At 48.1% G+C, this 23,031-nt stretch overlaps 1 protein-coding gene across 2 annotated transcripts in view; it reads right to left on the bottom strand.

Annotated features, from left to right (window-relative positions):
- Positions 1–23,031, bottom strand: part of KRI1 (KRI1 homolog) — a 352,880-nt gene that overhangs the window by 5,159 nt on the left and 324,690 nt on the right. Inside the window, exons 14-15 of one of the 2 annotated variants that reach the window (XM_069604296.1) lie at positions 1,040–1,149; positions 94–247 (exon numbers count right to left, since the gene is read on the bottom strand). In XM_069604296.1, the coding sequence (XP_069460397.1) occupies positions 94–247; positions 1,040–1,149 (264 nt within the window). The remainder of the gene's footprint in view (positions 1–93; positions 248–1,039; positions 1,150–23,031) is intronic. The other variant, XM_069604297.1, reaches the window with a different exon arrangement.

Raw genomic sequence — 23,031 nt, 5'->3', positions numbered from 1 at the left:
CAGAGTGCAGCACTCTGCAGGGAAGCAGCCAATGTTGTCCCAGCGCCTTCCCCCCATTCATAGCGCAGCTCGTACAGTAACTACTTTACTTACTGGGATCAAAGATAGGCTTTTCTTGACTGACCACCTCTGCAAACTGCGATTTGCGCTTCTTCTTTCCTACGAGAGGTGCCTCCTGTCGCAACCTCTTTCTCTTCTTCTTTGAGATGGAGGGCTGGGGCTGGCTCGGGTCATAGTCTGCATCCATCTGACAACGAAACAATATAAATAAGTGTCTCCTGGAACACACAGGGGAGAGAGTGCGCATAAATGATTGAAGAAACACAGGAGCAGCCCCTTGGCACAGAAGCCTCGGAGGCACAAGGGGAATTGCTGATGGAGGTGAAGGGAGGCAGAAAGACCAGGTGGGGAGGAGGTTTTAGGACAGACTGTAAGAAGGTGAGGAAGTTGGGCCACAAAGGGGGGGGGGGAGGGACACAAAGCAACACAATAGTGGAGATGGGGAGGCTGCATGTCCACGAGTGAGGGGTAGGTTGGTAGGCTTTCACGTGGACACAGGTGCCGGAACACAAAGGGGATGGGTGCAGGGTGGCCAAACAGAAAGGGGGGGGGGGAATTGAGCGAACAGGCCCACAAAGGGGGGGATGGGGTAAAGCACAGGAGCAAAAGGGATGGGTCCACAGCAGCACAGAAGTTGTGGGGCACAGGTGTACAAGTGGAAGCGGTGGCTGAACAGGTCCGGGAGGGGGGCGGGCACAAGTCCAGAAATGGTTGAGGGATGCAAAGGAGTACAAAGGGGTGCGGGCGGGCAGGCACACAACTACAAAGAATGCAGAGGAAAATTACCACAAATGGGGAGGAAGGGTGACAGGACCATGCAGGTGGGCAGGGGCTGCTGGGAGGAGGGGGAATTGTGGAAAGGATGGCCATCCCCCAGAAGAAACAGTGCGACAGGGAGGCTGCAGGAGCACTAATTAATTATAAATATGCAAGATGAGAGGCGGCAGGAGTACAAAAGTGGGTTTGGCTCTTGACATACCACAAAATCAGGGTCATTGCAGTGAGGCTCCAAGTCTTCTCCGCCCCACCCTTCCTCTTCAGGATCTGCCACTTCGTGTCCGGTCCAAGTATCCCAGTTCCACTGATCTACTTTCAAAGAGTCCAAAAAAATATGATTGTTCTCTACATTATGCGTAAGACATAGCCAATGGGTTCATAGTCGGAGACTCCAACGTCAGTAACAGTTACCAGCATGAGTGATGCAGGAAAACAAATACAGCTGGGAAGACAGAGGAGTTCACCTGATTGACTGACTTGGATGATATGTGTTTGTACATTAAAGAGTAGGAGAAATTACTTTCCGGTAATGTTCTTTCTATGGATTCTTCTCCCGAAGATTCATCAGATAGATATCCCTTTCCAGCGTCAGCTGCTTCAAAAACATTGCGTAGTGCATCTTGACTTGATACGCAGGTTACCGGATGGGACGTCGGTATTGGTATTTGTTATGTTTATATAGCGCTTTACTCCAAAACGCTGTATATTTTAACTAGATATATGACAATGCATTACTTACCGTAAAAACATTTCTGATGGTTGTATCTGCTTAGATTCACATGCTGTGCATAGGTCCGACATCCAGTGGTCACTGCGGAGTATTGCATTTTGTTTTTCGTAGTCGAAAATGGGACGTCGACAAGGCGTGTCTGTAACACTATCCCTATAGTGACGTGCGTTGTACCCACAATCCCTCACGTGTCGAGGTCCCTCTGTTTGTATTTCTTCTGCCCTGAGGGAGCCTTCTATACGTGAGTGAGTACAGAAAAGAGAGAGAGATGTAGAAAGGTGTCTATGTTCCTTCCATCCGAGCGGGGAGGAAGGGTGGGCGCATGTGAATCTAAGCAGATACAACCATCAGAAATGCTTTTACGGTAAGTAATGCATTGTCTTCTGATGTTTGTTAATCTGCTTAGAATCACATGCTGTGCATAGACTAGCGAGCAGTACCCGGAGTTGGCGGTGGGTTATGAGAAGGAACAGTAGAGAAAAGATGTCTTAATACTGCCTGTCCCACTTGGGAGTCAGATCTAGAGTGTGCATCTAGACAGTAGTGTTTTGTAAAGGTGTGCACAGAACTCCAGGTAGCCGCTTTGCAGATGGACTCAAGGGGAACATTTGCAATGAACGCTATGGAAGCCCCAGTGCCTCGAGTGGAATGTGCTCTTGGCTTGAAGGGTAGTTCTCTCTTAGCAAGAGTGTAACAGAGTGATGCATTGAACAATCCATCTAGATATAGTGGACTTTGAAACTGCATCTCCTTCTCTTCCTGCTGCCACCGAGACAAAGAACTGATTAGTCTTTCTCAGTGGTCTGGTTCTTTCCATGTAGAACATGACAGCTCTGCGTACATCTAGTGTATGCAGACATTTTTCTCCCAAGCTGGAAGGGTTTTGAAAGAACGTTGGTAGTTCTATTGACTGGTTTACATGGAATTTCGAGATGAATTTTGGTGCAAACCTTGGGTGTGTGCGCAGAACCACCTTATCCTTGTGAACTGTTACGAAGGGGTCTAGAACAGAAAGCCTGTAGTTCACTTACTCTCCTAATGGAGGTGATAGCTATTAGAAAAGCAGTCTTAAGAGTGTGGTCTTTAAGAGTTGCCTTTGCATGGGTTCAAAAGGAGGGCCCATGAGTCTAGAAAGTACCACATTATGTCCCATCTGGGAGCTGGGTTAGCTATCGGAGGGTGTATTCTCTTTACCCCCTCCATGAAGGCCTTGATAACTGGTATCTTCCACCACGACACTAAGTTGGGAAGTGGTGTATGCAGAAAGTGCCGCTAGGTGGACTTTAATGGAATTGAACACTAGACCTGAATCCAGTAAATGGGTCAAGTACAGAACAATGTTAGTGGGAGAGCAGTCAACGGGGTTGATGCTCTTACCTCTACACCAGATGACAAATCTTGTCCACTTGCTAGAATAGCAGTGGCGAGTATTAGGTTTTCTGGCTTCCCTGAGGATGTCCATACATCTCTGCGGGAGTTGTAGATGTCCAAATTCTATGATCTCAGGAGCCAGGCTGCTAAGTTCATGGTCTGAGGGCATGGATGCAGTGTCCTGCCCTTGTCCTGTGACAGCATGTTGTACGGGCAGGGAAGTTTCACTGGGGGAGATAGGGACATCTCCATCAAGTGAGCGAACCATGGCTGCCGGGCCCGCATTGGGGCCACTAGTATCATGGTAACCTGCTCCTGGTGCATCTTGTGCACCACTTTGTTGAGAAGGGGAGTCGGGGGAAAGGCGTAAACAAATTTCCCTGACCATTGAATCGACAGACCGTTCCCCTTGGACTGGTTCTGGGGGTACCTGGAGGCGTAACTTTAGCATTGTGAGTTCTCCAGAGTTGCGAACAGGTCTATTTCCGGGAATCCCCATTGCGTGAAGACGTCTAAGACGATGTCTTCGTGCAATTGCCATTCGTACTCTTCGGGCAGGGGGAAGTCTCTGCTGAGTTCGTCTGCTAGCAGATTGAGTTCCCCTGGTACGTGTTGTGACAGTAGGAACATGTTGTGTTTGAGAGCCCACTTCCATATATTCTGGGACAGCTTGGACAGTCCTGGAGAGTGGGTGCCCCCCTGCTTGTTGATGTAGTACATGGCTGTGGTGCTGTCTGTAAGGACCATCACTGTCTTACCTTGTAGGTGTTCCTGGAAGGCTTTTAGTGCTTTGAACACCGCCAGTAGCTCCAGTAGGTTTATGTGCTTGGATGCTACGTTCGGAGTCCACACTCCGTGAGCAGTCTGATGGGATAGGTGAGCCCCCCATCCTGTGAGGGATGCGTCCGTGGTTAGAGTGGCCTCCACCGCGGGTGTGGCAAAGGGTTTCCCTATTATCAGGTTTTCCTTTGTCCACCACCGTAGCGAGAGAACCAAGGCTTGCGAGACCACCACTAGATCGTCCCATTGTCCGCTGGCCTGACACCACTGGCTGTTGAGCCACTCTTGCATTGGGCGCATGCGCAGGCGCACGTGAGGTACCAAATAAATACACGACGCCAGCATTCCTAGCAATCGCATCGCTTTGCGCACCGTCACCTCTCGACCTGCCACATATTGGGGGATCTGAAACAGCATGTTTTGGACCCTCTCGTTGGAGGGGGAAGACGAGGCCGTCCTTTGTTCGAATTAGAGCCCCTAGGAATTGTTTGACTTGGCTGGGGTCTAAGCTGGACTTCTTCTCATTGATGGAGAAGCCCAGTTGGAACAAAAGGTCTACAGTCTTTTGGGTGTTTGAGAAGCATGTCTCGTAAGAATCCCCTGTTATGAGCCAGTCGTCGAGGTAAGGGTATACTGGGATGGATAACCTGCGCAGGTGGGCCACTGCCACTGCCAGTACTTTCGTGAATACCCTTGGTGCAGATGCTATGCCGAAGGGTAGCACTCTGAACTGGTAGTGTTTGCCCTCTATCATGAACCTGAGGTATTTTCTGTGCGCTGGCAACATTAAAATATGAAAGTATGCATCTTTCATGTCCAGTGTTGTCATGTAATCTCCCTGTGATAGCAGTGGGATCACTTCCTGTAAGGTCACCATATGAAACTTTTGGGGTTTGACAAACTTGTTCGCTGGGCGCAGATCTAATACAGGGCGCATGGTTAGATCCTTTTTGGGTACAAGGAAGTACACTGAATAAATACCTTCCATTACCTGAGATAGAGGCACGACCTCTATGGCTCCTTTTTCCAGCAGTTGGTCCACTTCTTGGAGAAGGATGGCGAGGTGTTCTGGTGTCATGCGGCGTCCCCTCGGGGGTCTGTATGTTGGGGAACTGTTGAACTCTATACAGTGGCCGAGGGCTACGGTGGAAAGTACCCAGCGGTCCGATGTTATTCCGTCCCATGCTGGAAGAAAGGATGTTAACCGGCCCCCGACCGGCGTTGCATGGGAGGGGACGCGAATCTTCGCGTCACTTGGTGGTGTTGTTGGCTTGGGAGCCTCTGGGGGTGGAACCCCGGCCTCTTCCCTTGCCACGACGTTGACCCCTCTGATTGTACTGGCCGCTATTAATTTGGTAGTTGCTGGCAGAGTACTGTTGTTGGTTTTGTTGCTGGCGTTGTCCATGAAAAAAGCGCTCATTACCAAATCCCCGCCTGTTAGGGGGTTTTGAAATTTGGTCTAAGGTCTTTATTGTATCAAATTCTTTCTTCGCGTTCTCCAGCGCGTCATCCACTGCTCTCCCAAAGAGGTTGGACTCCTCTGTGGGTTTATTAATAAGGGAAGCTTGTGTTTCCGCTTAAAACCGGCATTGCGAAGCCAGACGTGACGCTTCAGTAAAATTCCTTGTACCAAAGTGCGGCCAGCCGTCTCTGCTGCATCAAGGGTATTCTTGACGATGCTTTGATTGACCAGAGAGCCCTCGTTAACTGTAGTCAGTAAACGAGTCCTTAGGGGTTCGGGAGCTTCTTCGATGTCCTGTCTGAGCTTAGCCCATTGAGCATCGGCGTAGCTTGCCAATAGGGTGTTATTATTGGCGATTCTGGTAGAGAATGCTGCAGAGGTGGTGATTCTCTTGGCTAGGGCATACAGCTTCTTCCCCTCTTTGTCTGGGGGTGCCTCGCTAGTAGATAGTGGGACTCCTGCCCTTTTCCTGGTGTTGGTCACAACCAGGGAGTCCGGGATTGAGTGACCCTTAATATATAATGGGTCTGATTGAGAGGGAAAGAACGGTTTCTCAATCCTTGGATTGACCCCTCTCACCAATGCCGGAGTGGAAAGAGAAGGTGTAATACGTCTCTTAACTGAGGCGAGGATGGGTATAACCTGGCTAGTGGGGGGTTTTTCTTTGATAATCCTCTCCACAAAATCGGTGTCTGGGGCGACCTCCCCAGTTTCGATCTCGAAATGTGCTGCTGCCTTCTTCAGCAGTGCATTGAAGGTGGGTTGATCATCGACAGGCGAAGGGTTCCTGACTGGTGTAGTTTCAGTAGACCTGATGACAATACTGCTACTGCCTGTGTCAGTCGACCTAGCCGGTGACTGCCAGGGATTTGGGTCGCCCTCGCCTGTGTCTTCCTGGAATCCTTCCTCACATAGGTTAGTTTCCTCGTGAAAACCTTCCTCTTCTTGTTGGTCCTCAACATAGGCGAACTCATCTTCATCTTGGAAGAAGGTGTCTTCCTCAGTGGGATTGTAAGAGTATGTCCTCCTGTATGGGGTTATAAAACTTCTGGTATTTAGCCCTTGGACTCTCCAGGGGTGCCTCCCTTGGTCTCTTGAGTGCCCTGTCTTCTGGGATGGACATGAACCTATCTAGTTTGTCCATACAGGTCTGGAACCTTTCAAAGGTCCACTGAGGTTGGCCAGGACAGTCTGGGAAAGAAAAGGGGGTTTCTTCCTCCTGTAATAGTCTGGTTCTGTCCCATAACGTCGAAGAAAGAGATCCTTCGCCTTCTGAGTATCCTTCTTGCTGGCTAGGGCCTTCTGTCGGCGTCGGGAACAGGCCTGATCTGTTTTCCGGCGCCTTCGGCGTATCTTTGGCCTTGTGCGTGGTTTTCGGCGTTGCACTCGCCGTAAGTCTTTGGCCGTCCTTAGATGCTATGCGCGCGAGGCTTTCGGCGATCATACTCTCTTCCGAGGGATCGGTCGCCGTCGCGCTATGAAACGTCGAGCCTTTGCTCGTCGAGTCCTTGCTCGTCGAGTCCTTGCCCGTCGAGTCCTTGGTGGCAACGTGAGCGCTCTTGCGATGCGCGTCGGCGGAAATTTTGGTGTTAGCGCCGTTATTTTTAGAGTGCCCAGTCGCCGGTGGCGGGGAGGGCTGACGACCCGTACTGTCTGTGGAAGACGTTGGTGGGTCCGGCGTCCCTGTTGGCGCTATGGCTGCCTTCGTCTTCGACGAATGTGTGCCTGGGGGTATGTGCTTTGGTGTTTTTTTTGTGTGCGTCCTTGTCGCCGGGGTGTTCATCCCCATAAACTGGGCGTGAGCCGGGCTTGTCGGGGCCGGGGACGGACGACGAGGAGCGTGAACGCTCCTTTGAGAGGTCTACAGCCTCCGTTACGGGGGCTGTGTAGTCACTGTCCTCGTCACACTCGGCGGCGGCAGCGGGCGAGGAGTCAGGCCTAGACATGGCGTAGGCCGCCCACCTTTTGACCCTGCGGTCTTTTAGAGTTTTGGGCTTTAGTAATTTACAGACCGCACAGCCGTCCTCCTGGTGATCGAGGGGCAAGCAACGGTTGCACCGTTTGTGCTTATCCTTCCAGGTATATTTACCCTTGCAAAGCGGGCAAAACCTAAATGGCGTCCTCTCCATAGCTGAGGGTAATAAGTGTGACTACGACCTCGAAAGAGAGGGAGGGGAAAGAGAAAGGCATTCTTAAAGAAAAGAAAGAAAGACCACAAAACCCCACTCTCCCTACTGTGTATGGCCGGCGAGGCCAGGCCACGTGTTCGGCAGCGCCGAAGGATCTCCTCCGCTCGTCCTTCCGTCGAAGATCTTGCTCGGCGGAGAAACGGCTCTGCGTCGAGGGAGGGATCTACGTTATTGATATTAATAACAAACGACGAAAGGTCGAAGAAACTATTTGGCAATGTCTCTCGAGGAGCTCCGCATAAAGGCGACCAGTAGCTGGGCGGAAAAAAACAATCTGAGGGACCTCGACACGTGAGGGATTGTGGGTACAACGCACGTCACTATAGGGATAGTGTTACAGACACGCCTTGTCGACGTCCCTTTTTCGACTACGAAAAACAAAATGCAATACTCCGCAGTGACCACTGGATGTCGGACCTAAGCACAGCATGTGATTCTAAGCAGATTAACAAACATCAGAAATAACATAACAGTAGAAGCATTTACAATTATGAATCAGACCAACAAAACAGTAAGTAGAGCAATTAAACTGGAGAGTAGTGCAGTAGAACTGAGAGAGAGGGAGGAGTGAGGGGGAGAAGGAGGAGGGAAAACAGAAGGGGGTAAAAGGGTGAGAATGGGGTTGATGGGGGAGGGGAAGGAGATGATCAGGGGGAAAAAGATCAAGGGAGGAAGGGTTTCATGGCGGGGGATGGAGAAGGAGAGATTTAAGGGATGTGTGGAATGAGGAGAAGGAAGGAATAGAGAGGATTGAGAGGTAGATGAGTTCCAGTGCAGGGGGGTTAGGAGGTGGAAGGAGCGGAAATGGGAGAGGGTACAAGGGGATGGAGGAACAGTAAGAAGGAAGTAGTCAGCAGAACGAAGTGAGCAGGAGGGAGTGTAGAAAGAGAGGAGGGAGGAGAGATAAGGGGGAGCAAGACCATGGAGAGATTTAAAGACTAAGCAGAGAAAATGAAATTTAAGTTGGGAGTGAAAGGGAAGCCAGCCACGGGAGGAAAGGGAAGCAGAGATTGAGTCAAGGGAGGTAAGGAGACAGAAGGTACGGACGGCAGAATGGTAGATAGATTTGAGGGGGGCAAGATGAGAAGTAGGTAGTCCAAAGAGTAAGGAGGAGCAGTAGAAGAGGCGAGAGAAGATAAGGGAGGAGATAAAAAAAATGTAGTAGCATGGAAAGTGATAGAGGGGCTGACTTTGCAAATATCAAAGAGGTGGTAGCGACAGGCACGAGAGGTGAGAGATATGATGGGAAAGAGAGAAGTCAAAGCCTAAGTTGTGAGCGTGGACAGAGATAGGGAGATTAGAAGGAGGAAAGTGAATGAAAGGTGGGGAAGGGGGAAGAGAGTTGGAGGGGAAGAATACGACTTCAGTCTTATCAGTGTTGAGGGAAAAAGCGGGTAGACATCCAGTTTTTAATGGCAGTAAGACTGGAAGAGAGTTTAAGGTGGAGGTCGGTAGAGAAGGAAGAGAAGGAAAGGAAGAACTGAGTGTCGTCATTATAGAAATGGTGAGAAATGCCGAATGAAGAGATTACAGGGGCAAGGAGGGAGGCGTAGAGTGAGAAAAGGAAAGGGCCAAGCACCAAGCCTTGGGGTACACTGTATTCCAGAGGCTGGGTAGGTTCCCCAGGAAACAGTAAAAGAGCGGGAGGAGAGGCAAGAGAACAGCAAGTTAAGAACAGAGCCTTTGAATCCAAAGGAAGAAAGAGTGTTGAGAAGAAGGGGGTGATCGACAGTGTTGAAGGCAGCAGAGAGGTCAAGAAGACTAAGGATAGAGGATTGCTTAGAGTGTCGAGGGGAGAGGAGGGAGTTAAGGATGTAGGTGAGGGCCGTTTCAGGAGAGTGTTTAGGACGGAGGCCAGAGTGAGAGGGGGGTAGGAGAGAGAGATTGGTGACAAAAGGTTGAGAGCTGCGAGTAGGCAAGGCGCTCGAGTAACTTAGAGAGGAAAGGGAGAAGAGAGATGGGACGGAAGTTCGAGGTGAGAAGAGGATCAGCAGAAGGTTTCTTCAAAATCGGAATGATAGTGGCATGCTTGAAAGCAGAGGGGAAGGTAGCTGAGGAAAGGTAGGTGTTGAAGAAGGGAATAAGAGGAGGGTAGATCTTAGGGATAATAAGGGAGGGGAGAGGGTCAGTTGGAGCAGACAAGGGGAGGGCTTTGGAGAGGAGGATGGAAACGTCAGAAGGAGTGACAGGCGAGAGGTCGGACATGCAGGTTGAGGATGAGGAGGGAGAAGGGGTAGGGGGGGAATAAGAAGAGTAATTGATTTTTTGCCGAAGAAGGGCAAGAATCTTGGAAGAGAAGAATTTTGCAAAGTCAGAGGGAGAAAGGGTGGAAGAGGCTGGGGGATCGGGAGTAGGAGGGGAGAGAAGACAAGAGAGTTTGGAAGATGTGACGAGGGTGGGAGGCTTGGGAGTGGAGAAAGTTAGAGTAGTAGGAACATTTAGCAGAGGAGAGACAAGACTCAAAGTGAGTGGTAAGAGAAACGAGGTTTGGTTGGAAAGTGAAGGAGATTTGAGCCAGAGTCTCTCAAGACGTCGGAGGAGACGCTGCATGGAGAGAAGTTGAGGAGAGAGCCACGGTTGAGAGGGTTTCCGGGTTGGACAGAAGAAGGAAAGGGGGTAAAGTAGATCAAGAGAGGAGGAGATAGAAGAGGAGAGCGTGGATAGTGCGTCATTGGCTGACAGTGAAGAGACATCTTAAAGGTACATATACTGCGTCACTACGCCCCTGTACCAGAGTTCTCTACCCTCTCTCCTCCAAGCTCAGCCACTGCAGAGGAAGACCAAAAGACTAGCAAACAGCCAAACTGTTACAAAGAAGGTGGAACATAAAACAGTAACTTCTTCAATGGATTGCTTTTCTCACGCAAATTACTCATCAGATAGACTCCCAAAGCAGTATGTGGTCTGGCGGTGGGATGGAAGTCCCTACACCAGAAGGTTATGATGCACTGCCCTTCCAAAGAGAGCATCAGTCCCACGTGACACATCCAAACAATAATGCTTGGCAAATGTTTGCAACGAGGATCAAGTCGCAGCCTGACAAATGTCTTTAACTGGCACTCCCCTTTGCAGTGCACAGGATGCCGCTACACCTCTTGTGGAGTGTGCCCTAATGGAAGCTCTTTCTCTGGGTGTTGATTGCACTCTGCTATACAGTGCGTTACTCACCGGGAGATTGTCTGTTTAGTAACAGGCAATACTTTTGGTGACAAGGAAAAAGCTACAAACTGATCAGTCTTCCTGAATTCAGATGTTCTCGCCACATAGAAACCAAGAAGCCCTCTTGGGGTCCAACCTGTGGAACCTCTCCTCTTCCTTAGAAGGGTGCAAAGGAGGGTAGAAAACAGGTAAGTTAATGATCTGGGAGGTGAGAACTCCAACACAACTTGGGCAGAAACCCAGGTCGCACTTTCAAGGAACCTTATCCTTAATGAAACTGAGAAAGGGAGGCCTGCATGACAAGGCGTGCAGCTCACTGACCTTTCTGGCTGATGTAATTGCCACCAAAGAGACAGTTTTCAGCGTGAGCTGTCTTGGAGAACAGGAGTGCACAGGCTCAAACGGAGCCGCCATAATAAAAGGAGACCAAATTATGGTCCCAATCCGGGACAACGAAAGGGATGGGCAGAAACGTATTCACTAGACCTTTCAGCAACTGGGCCATAACCGGGATTGTGAAGAAAGAACCTTGATCCGGGGACCTTTTCAAAACAGACAGGACCGCCAAATACCCTTTGAATGTTTGTACCTGAAGGCTTGAAGAGGCTAGTGACAGAAGGAACTCTACCACTGAAGTTGTGGGACAAGCGATTGAATAGCTCCTGTGTTCCCTGCACCACGCCTCAAGGCTTCTCCATCTGCGCACATACAACGATCTTGTAGATGGTTAGCGTGCAGACAGCAGCACCTCAAGTACCTCTTCCGAGAGGTCCCAGTCATCAAACATCATCCTCTCATGAGCCATGCATGTAGGTTGAGGGGCTTTGGGTTTGGGTGGAACACCAAACCTTCCGACTGGGATAGGCGGTCTGGCAGCGGAGGCAATCTGAGAGGTGGGCAGATGGCCAAGTACAGAAGATCTGTGTAGAATGTCCTCCTTGCCCAATCCGGGGCGATCAAGATCATGGTCGCTTGAAACCTCCTGAGAACCCACAAAATGAAGGTAATCGGGAGGGCATAAAGGAGTTTGAAGACCCACGCCACCAGGAAAGCATCACCCAGTGCGCCTCTCGCCAGGAATTCCCACAAACAGAACTGTTTGCACTTCCTGTTGGACCACACAGATCCAGTGAAGGGGTACCCCACTGAGCGAAGATCTCCTTGAGAACTTCCTGACACCACCCACTTTTGTGAGACCATGCTCTACCTCCGCCAGTCCGTTCTCTTTCCCCACCAGATGTACGACTGAGATCTGGTTCTCCAGTAACCAGAACCACAGCTGCAGTGCCTCCTCAAATAGGGGCAGCGACCCAACACCTCCCTGCTTCTTAAGGTAGTGCATTCCCACTGTGCTGTCCGTCATAATCAGGAAATGTTTCCCCTGCGAGAGAGGGCACACAATCTTTTAGTGCTAGCCTGATAGCTTGCAGCTCCAGCCTGTTGATGTGCCAACAGCTCTCCATAGCTGACCAAAGGTCGCTCACCTGCAGATCGGAGCTGTGAGCGCCCCAACCCTTCAATGACGCATCCGTGATCACCCAGGCCCGAGTTCCACCACCATCATCATGTTGTCCCTGCTTGTTAGGCAGCATTGCATGCAGTACCCTCTGGAACCACCACACACAATTAGGACTACAGGTGTAAGCAAGACCAACCTCTGGTCTAAGTCTGTACCACACAGTTTGTTGGTAGCGAGCTGAGCAGCCAGGCGTATCGCAAGAGTGAATGTGAACAGCACATGTAGTTACAGAGAGGACTTTCAATCACAGTGGTTCAAGTAGACCATGGGTGCACAACATACGGTCCGCGGGCCAGTTACGGCCCGCCTTGATTTTTTTTCCGGCCGGTGAGGCACAAAGACTTGTGTGTGCTGATTTGGGGGGTGGGGGGGGTTCGGGTCTGTATGGGTGCATGCATGAGAGTGTGCTGAGTTGGGGGTGGGGGTTCGGGTCTGTATGGGTGCATGGTGTATGCTTGAGTGTGTGCTGATTTGGGGGGTGGGGGGTTCGTTTCTGTATTGGTGCATGTTTGAGAGTGTGCTGGGTTGGGGGTTCGGGTCTGTATGGGTTCATGGTGTATGCTTGAGAGTGTGCTGATTTGGGGGTGGGGGTTCGTTTCTGTATGGGTGCATGTTTGAGAGTGTGCTGGGTTGGGGGTTCGGGTCTGTATGGGTTCATGGTGTATGCTTGAGTGTGTGTGCTGATTTGGGGGGTGGAGGGGGTTCGGGTCTGTATGGGTGCATGCATGAGAGTGTGCTGAGTTGGGGGTGGGGGTTCGGGTCTGTATGGGTGCATGGTGTATGCTTGAGAGTGTGCTGATTTGGGGGGTGGGGGTTCGTTTCTGTATTGGTGCATGTTTGAGAGTGTGCTGGGTTGGGGGTTCGGGTCTGTATGGGTTCATGGTGTATGCTTGAGAGTGTGCTGATTTGGGGGTGGGGGTTCGTTTCTGTATGGGTGCATGTTTGAGAGTGTGCTGGGTTGGGGGTTCGGGTCTGTATGGGTTCATGGTGTATGCTTGAGTGTGTGTGCTGATTTGGGGGGTGGGGGTTCGGGTCTGTATGGGTGCATGGTGTATGCATGAGAGTGTGCTGAGTTGGGGGGTGGGGGGTTCGGGTCTGTATGGGTGCATGTTTGAGAGTGTGCTGATTTGGGGGGGTTCGCGTCTGTATGGGTGTTTGTTTGAGAGTGTGTGCCGAGTTGGGGGTTGGGGGGTTCGGGTCTGTATGGGTGCATGCTTGAGTGTGTTTGGGGCATAGTGTTTGTTTGGGGGTGAGGGGCCCATGGAGCATAGTGTTTAGTTGGGGTGAGGGGGCCATGGGGCATAGTGTTTGGTTGGGGGTGAGGAACAGGGGGCATAGTGTTTGGTTGGGGGTGGGAGCCATGGGGCATAGTGTTTGGTTGGGGGTGAGGGGGCCATGGGGCATAGTGTTTGGTTGGGGGTGAGGGACAGGGGGCATAGTGTGTGCTTGGGGGGTGAGGGACAGGGGGCATAGTGTTTGCTTGAGGTGTGGGGGACAGGGGGCATAGTGTTTGGTAGGAGGTGGGAGCCATGGGGCGTAGTGTTTGGTTGGGGGTAAGGGGGCCATGGGGCATAGTGTTTGGTTGGGGGTGAGGGGGCCATGGGGCATAGTGTTTGGTTGGGGGTGAGGGACAGGGGGCATAGTGTTTGGTTGGGGGTGAGGGACAGGGGGCATAGTGTTTTCTTGGGGGGGGGGGTGAGGGACAGGGGGCATAGTGTTTGCTTGGGGGTGAGAGGTCCATGGGGCATAGTGTTTGCTTGGGGGTGAGGGGTCCATGAGGCATAGTGTTTGGTTGGGGTGAGGGGTCCATGGGGCATAGTGTTTGGTTGGGGGTGAGGGGGCCATGGGGCATAGTGTTTGGTTGGGGGTGAGGGGTCCATGGGGCATAGTGTTTGGTTGGGGGTGAGGGGGCCATGGGGCATAGTGTTTGGTTGGGGTGAGGGGTCCATGGGGCATAGTGTTGCACTCCAAGAGTGAACTCAATAATAAAGCTAAAACAGGCACAGTTTGGAGATGTACATCCTTTGCTTTTTTGAGGAAACCTGACTCAACGAAGGCCATACTCCTCTTGGGCAACCCAAACTATAGCAGTCCAAAATAACTGAATGTCCAAACAAGGGTCAATAAAATATATATAATTTAATAACTAAATCGAAATAAATGATAACAATGGAAAATGTGTAGTACAAAATGCAAGTTTGAAATGCAATAAAAATCGTTACCCCTCAAAAACATTCTTTCCATGTGTTTAATACAAATTGGGGATTGAAAAAGCCTCCTGACATGTCCCGCCTACCGCCTCGCCCACTTTTACTTTTCGGCCCACTATAGCCCTAATGTAAGGTACTTTCAGCCCTCTGTCAAAATCAGTTGTGCACCCCTGAAGTAGACACTTATACTCAAGGTTTCTTGGTAAAACACTTATTCATTTAATTACACAATCATTTATAAAACATTTCACTAGAAGACGACAACTTAATATTATAGACCAATACACTCCAATACAAAACTAAGTTTTTGAGACAGTTTGAGCTCCCATGAAAAAGGGGCCAAATGGCAGTTCAGTTATTTAGCAGTGGCAAAAAGGCAAAAAGGACAAAAGAATAGATTATATATACTTTCTGGGCAGTGCAAATAGTTTCAGTTCACCAGAATAGTTCAATTCAAGTCAATGGTCCAGGACAAAGTCAATGGGCTAGTCTTCTGGATAGGATAGGAAAGAGCAGTTCTGGTATCAAACGGTAAAGTCTTTGCAAAAGTTCTCAGAAGTAGTTTAGGTGAAAAAGAATCATGTGTGGGGTCACAAGCTAATTAGGCCTGCAAGTTGGGAACGTTTCACAAATTTTTCTACGAGAGTGGCGTTCTCTCCGTCCGGTTGGCACAGTACCTTTGTATGAAGAAAACAAATGTTTCTGAAGTCGTGGTTCCTGGCTGTTCCTGCAGATCTCGCTGTTCCTGAACCTCTGTCGTGGGGACAAGAGGGAGGACGTCAAGGGACTCCTGCACTGCACGGGATTGTTGAAGAAAGCAAACAAAATGGCGTCACTTCAGTTCCAGTAGCTGTAGATTCAAGACTGGTGTCCCTCTCCCTGGTTAAACCTAACCAGCCTTGAGAATGTTATCTAGGTGTCTTACGAGTTGATTGGTCCCACCAACTCAAAAGGAAGAAGCCGTCCTTGAAGGAGTTTCGCTGTCGAATGGAGTTTGGCAATTCGGACCTGCAGCAGGGCTTCACCGGGCAAACCAATGGTCCAGTGGTTGCAGCAGCCGTCCTCTTCCAGCTCGTCTTCGGTTCTTTCGTTCCAGTGGTCGACTGCCTTCCAGTCCACAAGACTCGCCTTTTAAACAGTTTTTTTTTTTTTTGTATATAATCTTTATAGATTTTTTAACAAAGTTTCAAAAAAAAAAAACAGTTGAGAAGAAAGGATTTGTTCGAAAGGAACGGAAGAAACGGTGGAACTTTTCATTCAGTCTGTATTGGAAGAAGCACATTAAGAATGTATTTCATGATGTTTATAGTTGCCAACTGCCATGCCTGTTTGTCTCCGTCCAACAGTTTGTTCCAACATGTTTCTTCCTTTTGAAGAGTAAAATTTGTAAAAATGTCTGTCGGGTATCTGTCACAAATTACTATCGTCGCCGGACAGTTCAGGAGTAGGTGGCGTATGGTTTCCTTGTCCGTAGTGGACTTGCAGAGACGGCAGCAGCTGGATAAGGATTGTTGTCTAATCGCCAGTATTTCGTTAAGTTTCTAGAAGGTTCAATCTTATTTTTAAAAAATAGTTTCGGGCCGCTCTATTTGGAAATAATTTCAGAAAAGGTTGGATAGAGTCGAGTTTCTTAGAGAAGGGAGGTAGGTGACTGGCAAGTTTATACTTTGAGGCAAAGTCATTGGTGTTGATCCAGTCGAGTTCTTTGATTTTCTTGACAACTCGAACGGGATTGGCGATGAGGTCTTCTGTGTTGCAGGCAACTGAGTCTAAGATGTTCAAAACTTTAGTTTCCCATCGAGTGAGCATATGGCAAGTACCCAGTCGGATTTCTTCACTTATCAGCTGGTATGCGTAGGGCGTTTCTTTCTGTCTACATTTCCGATAAAGCATGACGCTATTACAATCCACAATTGATTTTAACGAGGAGAGAGTTAGTTCTCGTCTAATTACTGATATCGGAGTTGTTTTCGGCAGGCCCAAGATTGGGCGCCAGAAGTTTGCTTCTAGTTTTGGCCATAAGTCGTGAGGAAGATTCGGCATTGCTTCGGCGCCATATGTCAAGGATGGGATAAGTTTCCTTTTGTAGAAATCTCTTACAGGTCTAATTGAGAATCTACCATATTTGATGTCAATCGCCTTTCCTTGTGTGGCTAGCTTGGTAGTTTTGGCGCGTAGGGACTCTTGCATTGCTTTTTCTTTGTATGAGCTATCTAGGGTGACTCCCAAATATTTAAAATTTGTGACTTTTTCGATGGTAGTAGTGCCGAGTTTCAAATTCGGTGCTGATTTCTTTTTAGGGAATTTCTCTATTATCATCATTTTTGTTTTGGATTCATTTATTTCCAAATTGTTTGACGTCATGTAAAGTTGAAGATTTGTTAATTGGCGTTGAAGACCAATAGGGGTATTATCCAGCAAAATCAGGTCGTCGGCGTAGAGTAGGCGACTAATTTGTTCTCCTCCGAGTTTAGGGGGGAAAACTCGAATCTTTGTTTCCGTTTCCTGAAAGTCGCCTAAATAGGACAAAAACAGAGCCGGTGCCAGTGGACATCCCTGTTTGACGCCTCTGTTAGTTGTTATTGCTTGTGTTAGTGTGCCTTGCTTATTCAGACGGACCCTCATGGTAGTATTTGAATAGAGGGCTTAAATTGGGTTGAGTACGTCTAATGGACATCTCCATAGGGTAAGCTTTCTCCACAGTCTTTCTCGATCGACTTTGTCAAAAGCTTGTGTGAGATCGACAAAGATGATATATAGGCGTGGGCGACCCTCCAAGATTTTGCTTTTGAGGGCACTCAATATCAAAATGTTGGCATTTGTCCCCAAATTCTTTTTAAAGCCAGTTTGAAGCTTGTCGTGGCACAGGGAATCTTTGGCCCAAGTAATGAAATGTTTTAACAGCAAGGACCCAAACATTTTGCCTATTGGATCAAGGAGGGCGATAGGACGATAATTCGCTGGATCTAATCTATCCCCTTTTTTATAGATAGGGACAACATTTGCACAAGTCCATGAAGATGGAATTGATTTTGTGGATGTGCAGCGTTTAAATATTTGGCTCAAGAGAGGAGCCCAAGTCTCTGGATGAGATTCCAAATCGAGGTTCGTAATGCCATCCGGTCCAGGCGCACGTGATGGTTTTAACTTTTTAATTAAGGCGATAATGTCCTCAATGTTGTCCACACTGATCCAGGGGGTATCGTTTGGTTCCATCAAAGGGGATTTGATAGTTGGACTCTTAAAAAGAGTTTGGAAATGGCATTCCCAGGTCAATTGACCAATTCCGTTTATTTGACATGGTCGATCTCCTGGTGCAGTTGAATGAAGTAAGGTCCAAAAGTCTCTGGCGTTGTTTCTGGTGATGGCCGTGAGAATATTTTCCGCGTCTTGTTGGTACAACTTATGACGGTAGCATTTTAACCATGATTTGTAGTCTTTAACGGCCGCTTTAATGGTCTCAAGTGCAGATGAGGGCTCCAACCCTTTTGCTTGTCTTTTTATTCTCCTCAGTTCTCTTTTTTTTTCCATGACTAATGTGTCATAGGTATGTTTTCGGTCTGATGGTGGAGTCTTCTTTTTTTTTTGAGGAGCTTTGAAGATGGTCAGTAGGGGTAGGTAGTCCACGTCTGTCTTAGGGAGTTGATTACTGTAGTCTTTATATTGTGCTGTAATAATAGTTATTGCTTGTTCCGTTAATCTGAGTCTTGTTCCTTGCGTGGAGAGTTCAATATCTGAAGTCATGGTGTGGTTAATCGGAGAGGACGTAGACCAGGTTGTTTCTAGCAGGTTATGGTCGCTTTCCTTTGTTTTAATCACTTTAAAGGAGATGATGTGAAGTAATAGAGAACGAGATACAAAGATATAGTCAATTGTGGAGGATGAGTTTGCTCTTTCCCAAGTTGGAAGTCTATTAGGGTCGGGAAATGTTAGATCTAAGTTGTCAAAAGATCTAGATTTCATTAAGTTTTGCCATTTTGTCGGCCTCTGATCTGCTGCTGATTTTTTTGATCTGTATCCCTTTGGGTTTATCGAGGGTTGACTGTTTATGTTGAGGTCGCCACATAAAATTACGTGATCAGGCTTATGTGTAACTTGCACCCAGTCCAGTTCTTGTTCTATTGTATTGATGAATCTTGAACTTTCAATAGTGGCTGGGTTCCAGTAGATGGTCACAATTATGAGTGTCTTTAGCAAGGTTTTAGATGATTCTCTTTTTTTGGTAATCCAATTTAGCTTTACCATCAGCATGAAATGGTTTTCTTTTAGCTTTTGCGAGTTTACGAGACCTCGTCCGCTACGGATTGCGATCAGAAGACCAGCCGTTGGGCGGCCTAAAGAACCTTTCTTAGCTAACACTGTGTGGATTTCATAGCCATCAAGTACTGGAGAGTGTAAAAGCCATGTCTCTTGTAAGCAGACAATATCATAGTTTATTAGGTTTGAAGGTCCTGATGTAAAATGAAGGAAACCTCTGGTGTTCCACGAGCACAATTTTATTTGGTTTTGAACATTTGCATTTAGACGGTCTGTTGTGTTGCTGTTGATCGTATTCTCGAATGGCTACTTTTGTTGGTTTAACTTTAGAGCCTTTGGTAACCATGACCAGAGAGAAAGTAGAGGTGAGTTTGAAGATGGATTTGTTGTCACTGGATAGGGTTCGTTCTGAACTGTCCTTTGAAGTTTTTGACCTTCTTTAGGGAGCGTCAGTCTACCAGCCCGCTCTCTATGCTCTGGGTTTAGATTTTCCGGGCCTTTAGATGGCTCCTTAGATTTTGATTTATTGATTATTTCAGACTGATTAGGTTTTTGATCCAAGGCTGGGCCGTTGATCGTTTTTTTTGATGATTGGTGATGTTTTTGACGTGAAAACTGGGAGTATTCTGTTGCTTTTGTAGATGCCAAGAAATCTTTATTAGCTTGGTAGTTGCAGGTTTTAATTTTTCTCGAAGATTCGGTGAGATCGTAGCCCATTATTAAAAGTTCCTCAAGGGCAGATTCCAGGGCATTTTTTGTTGCGTGTGACGCTATGTATAGGTGTGAAATTGCCCTGGATCCCTGATGGCTCGGGTCAACAATTTGGAGATCATCAGACTTCACTACTCGTAGTTTCGGAATGTAACTGAATAAGTCCATAACCGATCTTCTATTTAATATTACCTCATCATGATTTCCCGGGATCTGTTCTAGTTTCAATATCCATCGTATTAGAGGTTTTGTGTGGTGTTTTGTGGTTTTTGATTTGTAGGTTGGTCGTTGGGCTTCCTTGCTGGGGGCTCTTGTTGAAAATTTCTTTGGTTGTGCTTTTGGCCACGAACATTGGGAATTGTTATGCGATCTATGGGATCGTCTTGCTGGCTGCTTACTCGAAAAAGTTTTTTTCCGTATTTCGATTTCTTGTTTTGGATAGTTCGTTTTAGGGGCTATCAAGGACTTTTCAAGTGCAGGATCTTTAAATTTATGGTTAGTCATGGCCAGTCGCGTTCTTCGTTCCTCTAGAGTTAGAAATGGAGATTCTCTAGTCTTTGTTTCTTTATTAGAATTTCCTACCGGCAGTGTAGGAATTGTAGATGGATCAAATATTTCTTCCGAGTTTCGGTTCAAGGTGGTTGATTGGTCAGTGATATGTTGAGAGATGTTCATCATTTCTTCGTTATTTAGAAATGCTTGTATTCCTCTAGGAGATACATTTTGTATTTCCTTTTCGACTCTGCTTACCACCCCAGTTTTCTTTGGTTTGTCCTTTATTTTTAATGGAGTAAAGAGGTCTCTTTGAGCATCTATAGCTTTTAAGCTTGTTGAATTCGCTTGTTGAATTAAAGGTGTTATTGGTATTAATCCTTGTTGGTGAGAATTTGTTTTTTCCACCCTTTTTGTCAACTTGGTTTTTTCTGTCGAGAAAGTGGGTGGGACAGTTAGGTCGATGAATGAAGAAATTTGAGTACTTTCTGAATTTGTTTGCGAGATGACCTGGGGGGTATAGCACGTAGTTGGAGCCAATTTTTGAGGTGGGTCAGTAATCTGATCGTGGTTCGGTTTGATCATAGATGCGGAAGTCTTTGATTCTTGTGCCATGATATAACCCTCTAAGAAAGTTATTTTGTTCAGCATTGAAGTTTGAATCGCTGTGTGATCTTTCAACGAGTCCGCTATTGTTTCGTATAGTTTAATGAAAGGGTTGAGGGCTATCGATAGTGCTGACATTAAAGTACAAGTGTCAAGCTTTTTTGGATGTGGGTCAGTTGCATTGGTGTCACGATGAACAGCTGATTTAATTATCCCAGGAGTTGATGGTCGTATAGGTGGTGTAATGATGTTTAATGATCTTCTAGGGGGGAAGTCATAAGAATGTCTTCTTTGGTTACTATAATTGTCTAGGTTTGAGTAGAAAGAATCTAAAGTTTTCTCAAACTGTAACTTGTTTTTAGATTTGACAGAATACTGACTTCCACCATCTTTGTCTTGAGTTTGTGGGATTAATCTTGAGGGCTCGCTTAGTTGTTGTGGTGAAGTCGACAGAACCTGATCTTTGTGCTTGGTGCTGTCGTTTGGTTGATGTAATGTGTCATTGATCATTTGTTGGTCTTGTATCAGAAATTGAGTGGGATTTATTGTCGTAGAGCCAGTTTGCTTTGGTGATGCCGAGATAGATTGGAGAGGAACAGAGCTCTCTCCTTCGACTTGCTCTCGCGTGAAAGTCTGGGTGCTACTCTGCACTTCTTGATCACTGATGAAGGTTTTCGCAGAAGTAGTGCTTTCTGGGGCTGGTGTTAGATTAGTTATAGATAGTAGTGCCAAGTTTCGAACCTGCGAAGTCCCCGACTCTTCCTGGATAATTTGTGGTATTTTTGAGGACACTTGGCCTGAGAAATGCCATTTTGTTGGATCAATATCCGGAGCTGGCCAGGTGTCATCTTTTGTTTGGGGGATAGGGGACCTTCGTTTTGCTTGTAACAATCTACGATGCTTGCTAGGTGGTGTTATTGCATCAGCTGCCTCAAGGATTTCTGCGTCAGTCAGCTCTTTACATTTTTCTTGGATGGCTTTGGAGTGTCTATTGAAAAAGTCTGATAATAGCTTAAAAGGGCCTTGTGGTTTTTTACTGCCCTTTCTTGTTACTTTGGAGCCGGCACGAGGAGCTTTAGTAGGATGTGTTTGTTTAGGTAGAGGTTTAACCAATCTTGTGGGTTCCACTTGGTTATTTGACAATTCTAGGGTTGAATTTTTCTTGGTAGAGACGTCTCTAGGTCGTGATCTCTTTTTTTTTGTTATGATATTAGACTCCTGCGATGGTGACTTTGTTTCTTGGGGCACAAATGAGCTTGTTGAAGCCATTGCGTTGTTTTCTGGATTTGATATGTTTGCTAGTAAGTTAATATGGGTTTCCCTATGTATCATTGCTGATACCGTAAGACCAGCTATAGGTGGCGCTGCATCCATTTCTCTTTCCTTCACCAAGGTTGATGAGCCGTACTTGACTCTCAAGCCACTCGGGCACTCCTGCCCTATTGCCGATGGGCGCCGGATCTCAGAGGCTCCAACTGGCTGTGTCTCTCCTTCTCTCAACTGGTTGGCGTGCCGGGCGCCTTCTCTGGGGTCACCCCCCAACCCCGCCCTGTAAACCTCGATCTCCGTCGAGACACGCGCTGGCAGCCCGCTCAACGCCGCCTCCCCTTCGAGGGGCCGCGGAGCCACGGCTGCAGTGGCGGGGACGATCAGAGCACTCGGCCCTATCAGCGCCCTCGGGGGCTCCGACTCCGGGCTCAAGGCGGTCCCCCCTCCGGGGGACCCCCGAGTCCTCGACGAGGCAACGACCGATGAGGGCGGCGTCGACTCTCTCTCGGGGCCAAGCAAAACCCCCGAGAGTGCCGGCCCGGGCCGCGGGCTGTCAGCGGCCGGCTTCAACACAGCAGTCGGGGGGAAACCCGCGGCGTCTACTCCCAGGATTGCAAGCTCCTCCTCGGGTAAGGCAGCTTCGCTGCAAGGTGGTAAATGTTTGTTGCTACAGGTGGCAGAGCCTTTCTCAATGGTTTTATGATAGGGAAATTGGGCGTTAGCAACACAGATTCTATTTCCCATTTTTGTTTTAGTGTTGAAGCTTGGGTTCGTGGGGATATCACGATCGTCTGTTGTTTCCATTGCAGTCGAAGGAGGACTAGTTTGAAGTTGATGTTGTATGAGTGATGTAGTTGTGTTTTTGGTTAGCGACTTGATTTTACTTCTTAGAGAGCGGCCTGTAAAGTCTTCTGAGTCCAACCATTGTGGTTTTGAAGGTGACGAGGCCGCCAGGCCCGTCTTGCCTGGCATGACTGCAAGACTGCCACTCACCGCCACTCCGCGTCCGCTCCGCGGAGTAAATGAGGTTTTGTAGGGAAAGGTGTAGCAGGAGACACACCTCTCGAGGGTAGAGCTGGAAAAAACACTGGCTGCTGCAAGACTGCCACTCACCGCCACTCCGGTGAGAAACAGTTTTCTCCCTTTCATTCCAGCCTAGCGGTCTCTCACCCAGCAGGGTGGCTGTCCTTGCCGGACAGTCAGCCAGCCAATCACACCAGAGTGCATTTGGGTCTCCTAGGAGGCTAAGCACAGGGAGTTTCGGGAAACTCCCAAACTTCCTGCCCACCCCAGACACTCAGACGTCAAGGGTGGACTTCAGTCTTGAAGCCCGCCAAAAGCACACAAACAAAGGGACCAAACCTGGTTTGGCATGCAGAGACAAACACTAGAAGGATCTTTCCAAAAAGTAATGGCGAAAAAAAGAAGACCTGGACCTG

Source organism: Ambystoma mexicanum, chromosome 3q (assembly GCF_040938575.1).
Source record: "Ambystoma mexicanum isolate Mex_15411 chromosome 3q, UKY_AmexF1_1, whole genome shotgun sequence".
In the NCBI taxonomy this organism is placed as follows: Eukaryota; Metazoa; Chordata; class Amphibia; order Caudata; family Ambystomatidae; genus Ambystoma; species Ambystoma mexicanum.
The sequence above is the reverse complement of the archived record's forward strand: the minus strand, read 5'-3'. Positions and strand labels throughout refer to the sequence as shown.